The sequence below is a fragment of the Pseudonaja textilis genome, chromosome Z (assembly GCF_049901715.1).
Source record: "Pseudonaja textilis isolate UNSWEBS1 chromosome Z, rPseTex1.2, whole genome shotgun sequence".
Lineage (NCBI taxonomy): Eukaryota > Metazoa > Chordata > Lepidosauria > Squamata > Elapidae > Pseudonaja > Pseudonaja textilis.
In genome coordinates, this window is record NC_142008.1 from 117785452 (window position 1) to 117795614 (window position 10163).

At 36.7% G+C, this 10163-nt stretch overlaps 1 protein-coding gene across 1 annotated transcript; it reads left to right on the forward strand.

Moving 5' to 3' along the window:
• Nucleotides 1-3010: 3010 nt before the first annotated feature.
• On the forward strand, nt 3011-7278 carry LOC148124328 (vomeronasal type-2 receptor 26-like). Its single transcript, XM_087916199.1, has 4 exons — nt 3011-3025; nt 3655-3882; nt 5546-5672; nt 6377-7278. The coding sequence occupies exons 1-4, from the start codon at nt 3011-3013 to the stop codon at nt 7276-7278; spliced, it is 1272 nt and encodes a 423-aa protein (XP_087772325.1).
• The last annotated feature ends 2885 nt before the right edge of the window (nt 7279-10163 follow it).

Sequence of the window (10163 nt, forward strand, 5' to 3'; positions counted from 1 at the left end):
TATTTCACCTACCATTAAAAAAAAAAAGATTTATGGAGAGTCTTTCTATTTTGCTTTATTGTTTTCTGTGCTGTATAGTCCAGTTTATTGTCTACAATTCCATTAAAATCTCCCATCATAACTATATTAACATAGTCCAGTGCAATTATTTTCATATGTAATTTTTTATAGAATTCTTCTTGATTGTCACTCGGGGCATAGATTGCAATCAGGAGTGTGTTCATATTATTGTCCATTATATCCACCATTAATATAATTCCGTCATCATCAGTATAAATCAATTTTGCTGGGATGGTCTCTTTAATATATAAAACCACTCCTCTTTTCTTACATTGTGTCAAGGAAGTAAATATTTTCCCTAATTTTGGCTGTATCAACAATTGTTCATATTGTTTTTTAATATGTACTTCTTGTAGGCAGATTATATCAAATTTTAATTTCTCTAATTTATGAAAGGTTTGCCTTCTTTTAACAGCTGAGTTAAGTCCATTTGTATTAATTGTAATCAATGTTTTCTCTTCCATGGTTATATTTTGTAATTACGTTTGACAGCTCTCGTGGATCTTGGTTCAGGTTGTTCTTTGGCTTCCTCCTTTCTACCTACTGCACCTTCTTGTTTTTCAGTCGTCATTTGGCAGTCTTCTTGGAATTCAGTTAGTGAAATTTCTTTTTCTGCCTCTTTCTCCCCTCTGAAAAATTCTGTGTAAAATGATTCAGTTTTCTCAATTGAGTCAATTCTATATCTCTGTTCCTGCCATGCGAACATTATACCTTTTGGAATCAGCCATCTATAATTCACCTCTTTTTAAAGTAACAATTTGGTCAAGAATCGGTATTCTCTTCTCATCTCTCTCACTCTTCTGGGCACTTGTTTCATGACCACAATCTCTTTGTCTTTGTATTTCAATGTTTTCTCTCTTGCCACTTGCAATATTTGCATTTTAATGGCTTTCTTTGTAAATCTGATGTGAACTTCTCTTGGTAAGCTACTTCTCATTGCATACCTTGTGAAGACTCGATAGACCTCATCTATTCCATCCATCATCTTCTCTTCAGTTATTTCCCAAGCTTCAGCCAATATTTTTATCATGATCTCAGTTAGATTTTGTCCTTTTTCTTCCTCTACGTTTTGGAGTCTAAAATAAAATTCTGATCTGTCCATCTCGCATCTCAGCGTATCACTTTTATCTTGTTCAACCACAGTTAATCTGTTATCAATGTCTCAAATCTTCTTGTCTCTTTGTTTATCTTCTTCTTCAATTTTTTGAAGTCTCTCATCATACTTCATCATCATTTGTTGGATGTTCTCCACTTTTTCATCAGTTTTCCCTGTTCTTTGTTCAATGTTCTCAATTCTCTTTTCAATATTCTCTGACCATAAACACACCATAAACATACACACAAAAAGAAAAAGAAATCCAAAAAGGGTGAAAAATGAAGAAAAAGACTAAAAAAAGAAAGGAAAAATTCTCCAGGTTCTTCAATACTTTAATCCAATTAAGAGCTCTCAAATATAAAAGGATGTATAAAAATAAACCAAAAAAAAACAAAAAACCCAACCAGTATGGAAGGTAGATGGAAAGACAAAAATACCAGGAAGGGAGAGAGAAGAAAAAGGCTACTCCCTTAAAAAGAAAAGGAAGGGAAACATTAATACTAAAGCTTTCCCTTTAAAATAAGAAGCAGGCATAGAAATTTAACTTCCTAAGACAAGAAAAAAAAAAAACCAAGACAAGTTCCAAAGAGCCAAAAATCCAAATAGCTATTATAAAAAAAGTAAACTGATGAGGAGGGGTAGCACAGCTTAGAAAGAATAAAAAGAGCACGCTGCACTTTGTTTAATTATCCAAGGCTCTTGTTATAACTCTCTTCTCCAAAGACTTATCACCTTTTCTTTTCCTAAGCTTCAACACCAGATTCCAGCTGTTGATAGAAATCCAGAAGAGCACCTGCAATAATATTCTCCCATGCTATTCCCTCTATCTTATCAAACAGGCAATGTCCTTGAAAAAAAGTCTCACTTCTTTCTCAGCTTTGTCTGATCAAAAGAGAAATAGAATATTTCCAAGCCTCTAGTTGGCAGTGTTACAAAATTTCTTTAGCTTTCACTTCCCCCCTCCTTTTCCAAGCAAAATATAATAAGAATTAATTAAAAAAAAAGAAAAAGATATTTTTAAAAAATAACTAAAAGGGAGTCTCTGGCTTAGAATATTATAAAGTCAAAAAGGAGAAAAGAATGGATAAAAAGAAGAGAAAAAACCAGTCCAGTTTCAAAATATAAGATCATGTGTAAAAAATCCAGCAATGAGAAAAAAAATAAAAATATTACTTTGACATTCCTGTTTAAAATCACCACTTAATCACTTCTGTCAAAACTTTTACAGATTCTTTCTTTCTCTTAGGGTGTCCTTTCAAGTCTTAAAATAAAGAAAAAGTTCTCACCAAACCGGCACACTCTCTCTTTCCGTTCTCTTTCATTTTGGTGCTGTCCCAACTTCAGCAGCTTTAGTAGCTGCCTCTTTGCCGCTTGCAAAAGGAGCTTCTCCTGGATCTACCAGGGACTTTGCGATATCCCTGGGATTGACAGGATGCACTCTTTACATTCACTGTCTCTTCGAGATGGTTGAGATCCACTTGGACCATCCAGGAGCAAAGATCAGCAGCAATCTCAGACCTCCAAGATCGCATGCCGTATCATCGTGACGCCAGCTCCACCCTCCAAGAGTATTTTCTTTTCCCACATTCACAAGAGTATCTTCTGCAGGGAAGTCACATTTAGATTGTCCTTTGAACTTTCTACCTTGGCACATGGTCCCATTTAAAAGCTAAAGGCAACATAATGTACCTTCTATCAATTTATTCTAACAGCAACAGCTGTATCACCCAATGTGCTTCCAAGGGTTCAAGTAAATCAGGTCTTCCCAGTTTTGTCCCAAAGTTTAATCATAAAGGATCCTGACTTGTTTTCAAAAGTAAAAGAGTCCAATAGCACTTTAGCAGGTTACCGTTTATGGACCTGCAGAATGTAATGTGGGAACGTAATCTGGTCTCTGTGAAATAAAAGTTTAATCCACAATTAATTCAAGTGAAGTTTATAATGTACAGAATATCAACTACATTAAAGAAGATATATATCTTATATACAGGGGTGGGCTTCAAAAATTTTAGTAAAAAATTCTCTTCACAGTTGCTGGTGGGCATGGCCATGGTGAATGTGGCCTAGTCAGCCTCCTGCACCATGGTGGAGGGGCATTTTTGCACTCTTCAGGATTTGGAGGCTTTCCTTGAACCTTCAGGAAGTAGAAAATGGCCTCCCCAGGCTTTGGAGGCTCTCTGGAAATGGGCCTATTTTCAGCCTTTCTGAACATCCAGTAGGCCTGTTTTTTGCCCTCCCTGAGCCTCTGGATGTGGCCTGCACTTACCTGCATCCAAAACTGGCCATGTGGGGACTGCTGGGAGGGGCAGGGTGGGGTGGGTGGAGCCAGCCAGGAGTGGCATTTGGGTTTTCTCCGAACTGCACAAAATCTTAGCTAAGGGCTCTCCCAAACCTTTGGAAACCCCCAGTAGCCCACCCCTGCTTATATGTCTTTCAAGAAAACACCTCTCACATAGAAAACCAAAGGTGACTAAACTTTTCCTCCTGCTTATCACTAGCTTCATCAATTTCTTCAAGATCTTTCATTCAACAATTCTGCTGGAGATACTGTATTCCTGGATAAGCATGGAGAAATGCTGACTGGTCTTGAGATTACTAACTTGGTTGTCTTCCCAAACAACTCCTTCCACAGGCTTAAAATTGGATGGGTAAATCCTTACATTTTGGATGGGAGATATTTAACAGTATATGAGGATAAGATTGTTTGGCACCAAGCATTTAACCAGGTAAAGTATAGTAGATTCCAGATATTCCCTAAATTCTCATATATCTTTATGTTCTTTTTCAGAAACAGAAACTATTCTAGATGTATCTATCCATAACAGAATAATAGAGTTGAATGGGACAGTGGAGGTCTTCTAGTCAACTCCACTTCTCATGCAGGAGACCCTATGCCATTGCAGACAAGTCTCTCCTTAAAAGTTTCCAGTAATAGAACACCCATAAATTCTGAAGGCAAACCATTGCACTGGGTAATTGTTCTCACTATTAGGAAATTTCTCCTTAATTCCGGTTGCTTCTCTCCTTGATTAGTTTCCATTCATTGTTTCATGCCTTGCCTTCTAATGCTTTGGAAAATAGGTTGAGCCCCTCTTCTTTGTGATAGTCCCTCAAATATTGGAACACTGCCATCATATCAGCCTTGTCCTTCTTTTCACTAAACTAGACAAAATCAATTCCTATAACCGTTTGTTATATGCTTTAGCCTTCAACCCGCTAATCACCTTTGTTGCTCTTTTCTGTTCTCTATTTGATGAATTTCACCCTAAGAATCCAAATGAGACAATAATCAAATCTCAAATATTTTGATTTCTTACATTTGAATTATTATTTTTTTCCTCAGAAGTGGAAATAAGGCCACTAATCTATGTCTCCCAATATTTACTAATTCATGGATTGACTGATTTTCAATCACCCATATTTTGGCTCATCTTGAGGAATCAATCTGGTTTTATAGAGCAATATATCCTTCATTTTTTCTCCAAATGCAAGCTGCGTTGAGCTGGCAGCTACTGGGCAGACCCGAATCACCTAGAGAGCCTATAGCTGACCTGTTTCTCATTTCTCCAAGAAATATAAACCAGAGCTGAAACTATGTACCAGACATGGACTCATAATGTTGTCACTTTCCTGTTAGTGACTTATTAGGATTCTATCAGGAATAGCCTTTTATTATAAGGCAGAACAAGAAGCAATGAGTGGAAACTCATCAACCAACCTAGAAATAAGGAGAAATTTCTTTAGAACAGTTTGCCTTCAGAAGTTGTAGATGCTCCATCATAGAGGTTTTTGAGAAGAATTTGGGCAATAAATTGTCTGAAATGGTACCGGTTTTTCTGCTTGTCAGAGGGATTTCCATGGTCCCTTCCAATTGTGTATTCTTACCTATCTTCTTTTCTACCACTGAGGGCAGAAGAGTAAACAAGTCATAGGGTTTTTTAAAGTTATATCTTATTTACACGATTGATTTTCATTTTATTAGCCGTCTAGAATCACATTTAGGAAGACAGAAATACACTGATGCATCTGTAAATTGATTAAATTATAACAAAATACAAAGTTTGTAAAGTTATGATTCTATGGATTTATCTGATGCATTTGGCTCCATGGTTATCTTGTTATATATGATTTATATGGGTTTATCTTTCTTAATTCATTGGAAGAAACCATCATTGTTAAGAGAAAGAATATTAGAATAAAGTATTGAAATTATGTGCTAGAATATCAGGAATAGTTTGTATATCTATTTCCATCTATAGCTACTGTATATCTGGTCAGTTGATAATTACTACCTAAACGTTGTATCAGAGAGCTGCTGAATAACTAAAAATGAAATACTATTCTTCAACATTGGTCCAGTCCTGAAATCCCTTTTCTTTTTATGGATAGATAAAACCAATTTCTGTGTGCAACCCTTCCTGTCTTCCTGGTTTTCGGAAAGAAAAGAAAGAAGGAGAGAAATTTTGTTGTTACAATTGTATTCCATGCTTAGAAGGGAAGATTTCAAACCAGAAAGGTATGCAATTTTTAAATATAGGTAGCTTCCCCTTTCTATTCTTCCAAGAAAATGCCTACTGCTTTTCAAGTTTTCAACCAGGGTGATCAGGGTACTAGAGATAAATCATATGATGAACGTTTGCAGGAACTGGGCACGGCTAGTCTAGTGAAGAGAATGACCAGGGGAGACTTGATAACAGTCTTCCAATATTTGAGGGGCTTCCACAGAGAGGAAGGGGTCAAGCTATTTTCAGGCTCCTGGATTGGAGCTGAAAGGCAAAAGCGGAAGCAATAGCTCCATCCTATGTTTGGGTAGAACAAGTGGCTCTGATTAGAAAACAACAACAGCACATTTTAAAAGTGAGTTTTGTCCCAGTTTACAACCTTTCTTGCCAGTGGTTAAGTGAATCACCAATGTTGTTAAGTTAGTAACATGGCTGTTACACCTCAGAAGGACAAATGGCTGAGTTAACCTTGAGGTTGAACTGCCAAATTGCAGGCAGCTGGCAGTCAGCAGAATTAGCCTGCAGTATGGCTCCTTAACCACTGTGCCACCGCGGTTCATTAAGTGTGGAAAACTGTCATAAGTCACTTATTTCAGTGTCGTTGTAATTTTGAATGATCATTAAATGAACTGTTGTAAGTCAAGGACTACTTGGATAGCAAAATGGCCAATGGAGAAAGAAGCCAAAAAAATGTTTGATTTCTTGTTGTTTTCTTCAGATATGAATGACTGCTTCAACTGTCCAGAGGATCAATATCCAAACAGACACCGTGACCAATGCATTCTCAAAAGTGTAATGTTCCTATCTTACCAAGATCCCTTAGGAGCTTGTTTTGCATTTCTTGCTCTATTTTTTTCTCTTCTCACGCTCTTCTTGCTAGGAATTTTCTTAAAGCACAGAGATACTCCAATTGTCAAAGCAAACAATAGAGAACTCACTTACACCCTCCTTGGATTCCTCTTTCTTTGTTTTCTCTGCTCTTTTTTATTCATTGGACAACCCAGGACAGTAACTTGTCTAGTCCAGCAAACAGCTTTTGGCTTCATCTTCTCAGCAGTGGTTTCTTGCATCCTAGCCAAAAATATCACTGTCATTGTGGCTTTCATGGCCACAAAACCAGGGTCCAGTCTGAGAAAGTGGATGGGGAAAACATTGGGCAGATGTATTATTCTTTCTTGCTCTCTTTTTCAAGCAATGATCTGTGTAGTATGGCTGGCCATATCTCCTCCTTTCCCAGATCTGGACCATAACTCTCTAATCTCTGAAATTATAGCTGAATGCAATAACGGTTCTTCCAACATGTTTTATCTTGTCTTGGGTTACTTGGGCCTTTTGTCCATCATCAGTTTCATAGTGGCTTTCCAAACTAGGAAGTTGCCAGATAGCTTCAATGAAGCCAAGTTTATCACCTTCAGCATGCTGATTTTTTGTGCTGTTTGGTTTTCCTTCATTCCAGCCTATCTGAGCATCAAGGGGAAGTACATGGTAGCCGTGGAGATCTTCTCTATTTTAGCTTCCACTTTTGGACTACTGGGTTGTATATTTTTCCCCAAATTTTACATTATTGTGCTGAGACCTGAGTTGAATTCCAAGGAGCACTTAATAAAAACAAAGACTTAAAAACTGTTCATTTGTGTCTCTTTATTTTGAGATCTCTGCCTCTACAAAGAATTAATATAGGGCTGAATGCAGATAAAGAATGAGGATAATGAACTGGAAAAAGTTCAATGAGAAAAAAACCAACAACAATGAGGAATGAACACATGGACTCATATATCACACCATTTTTAATCTCTGTTCTCCCAAATGAAACCATGTGTGCATGAGATCTTGCTGACTGCAAATTGAGAACAGCAGTTAATTTATAGAATATAAATGTAATCACTCAATTAATGCAAACATGTCACAAAAAGATAAGGAGTTCTCCACAGATCCCATAAAATAATTTACTGTATTAACTTTAGAAAAATGAAATGCTTAGAAAAAGAATAATTTGCAGAGCACGATGATAAAACCAACCAACCAACTGCAAATATTCCTAGCCCATCTTTGTGATTGCATATTGAGAACAAGGATTGCTTTAAACCTTGAATTTATTTCTAAAATTAAGCAGCTGTTTCCTTGCAGCCTTACCAGTTTTAACACCATAATAAAACAAAGTTTAGAAAAATGCATATGTTTAGTTATCACTTGTTCAACTGCTTTTTTTCTCCTTTAGCATATGCAAATATTTTGGCAGTGTATATGCATTATTTGCTCCAATGGTGCAATTGACCATATTGGAGGAGTTTGGAGGGGCTATTAGAAGACCTAGAGAGTCCCTCCATTTCTCCCACCAAACCTCTGGATTCACCTTCACTTTTGGATGCAGTGGGTGAGACAGGCTCCAGGGAGAGGACTGGAATTGGTGGCCTGCATCAGTACAGGATCATCTAATACTTACTACCCAAATAATGTGAAGGGACGCTTCAGCATCTCCAGAGATGATTCCAATAGTCTGTTGTATCTGCAAATGAACAACCTCAAGCCAGAAGACACAGCACATCATTAATGTGCAAAAGACACAGTGAGACGAAGTAAATCTGAAACCAAGCAAAAACTTGTTTGTGTTCCAGGAAACTCTGTGCTCTGCAACATTTGTTTGTGACTTTCAAAAGAAAATGTTCAGAAAATGGTTCACTCAACCTGATGAACATTAAGGCAGGCTTTAGAATTTTCAGTTTTTTAAAAACAAACTTTATTGATTATACAACTAAAATGTCAAACAAACGCATACACAACACACAGAAAGAAAAAGAAAAAACTGATTAATAAAAAGCCTAGCAATTTTATTATCAACAGTCTATAGTTCCTTGTTTGTTATCAATATTGGTGACATATTTACAAATACATCTTATTGTGAGTATATAGGATGTGTGGACTTCAACTTCCCCCCAGATTAGTGGTGGAAGACTGTGTTTGTAAACTGAGGACTACCTTTCAGAAACAAGCAATGAGATTCAGATGTGTAAGATCAAGCTCACTGCTTTATTGTATTCTGTCTATTGTACAGGAATCTTCCTAGACTGGAGCCTTAGCCTGGCAACAGCTAAATGAGGTTCTATGGAGCTTAAGGAGGGGCAGTCACGTCTGGATCTCATGCATCTGAACAAAGACTTGAGACTAATTCCATTCTTGAGCCCCCTTCCTCCCCTTGGCCTCAATAGGTGTTTCCCAATGCTACCTTTATTGCAGACAATTATGAATCTGGATGGGACAAAGCAATTCTGAAAAACCCACAGGTCTCTAAGAAGACCTTTATGACAAGAGTTATGACTGATCATTCATTGCCATTAATCCATGTGCCCCACTGAATTTATCCATAACAGCCAGGAAAGTTTTGTTTCCTTTCTTTAAACCAATGAAGTATGTCCATTATCAGAAATAACTTTAAACTCTAAAGAATGCTAAAGGTAGCACACTTTAATCTTCTCCCTACACTGGTCCTTGGTGTAAGATCATAAATAAATCAACTTACAAATTCCCATGGGCTGAAACTGTGCCTTAATCAATTGAATACACAGCCTGTAGCGTTTTTTAAATAAAGACATCACATGTGGGTTCATAACTTCCTATTTTAAAAGGTACTTAGTCAATTCTGGTTTATTATATGTGTATTATTCAGGTTCTATGAGTATTGCTATCAGGGGCCAGATTTTGCTGTATTTGTGAAATCAGACTCATTTATACATCATCCACAACCGTGCCATAAATTATTCTGCTCAATTGACTCTTAACCAAGTATGTTGCTTGGTGATTATAATAAAATAAGGAAGAAAGATCTTGACAGCAAAAGTTTGAATACAAAGGGACATAGATTTCAGCGAAAACAAATTATAACTTTATCAAGACTGCACTTATTTTGTTTTGTTTTATTATTTTATTTCATTGTTTTATATTTTGTTTTATTTAAAATAATAACGTTACTATTTTATCATTTTTAAATTTGATCCTTCTTATTTGTTTTCCATTATTCAGTTCAGGCCCCAACAAAATTATGTAGCATTTAGGGGGGAAAACTACAACAACCCTCTAATGCAAAAATCCATAAGATGGAGAAGACCTCCATAGCCACCATGATTTTTTTTCTTGGTACTTAGCACTGTATATCAGAATAAAGGAGAATAACTGCAGAAGGCCAACATGCTGGAGAAGATGAACCTTGTTCATCAAGGCTATCGGGTAGATTATGAACCTGGAAAGTCACAATGAAGCTGCCAAATGAAAAGACTTTCAAATACCCCAGGAGTCTATAAAACATAAAAATTGACCCCTTATTGCATTGAAAAATGAATTATTTAGTTGCTGTGTACATGCCTAACTTAGGGAATGGAGGTAATGTTGTCAGCCATGCCATAAACACACTTGCTTGAAAGGAAGACCAGGAATAGTACACATTAATGTGTCTCATTTCCAGTGGTGGGATTCAAATGTCTTTACTACTGGTTCTGTGGGCATGGCTTGGT

Bases quoted from the DNA above. Each gene is read 5' to 3' on its own strand.
- LOC148124328 (XM_087916199.1), top strand. The intron at 3,883-5,545 runs GTAAAGTATAGT...TTTTATGGATAG, and splicing joins GGCACCAAGCATTTAACCAG to ATAAAACCAATTTCTGTGTG. The intron at 5,673-6,376 runs GTATGCAATTTT...TGTTTTCTTCAG, and splicing joins GAAGATTTCAAACCAGAAAG to ATATGAATGACTGCTTCAAC.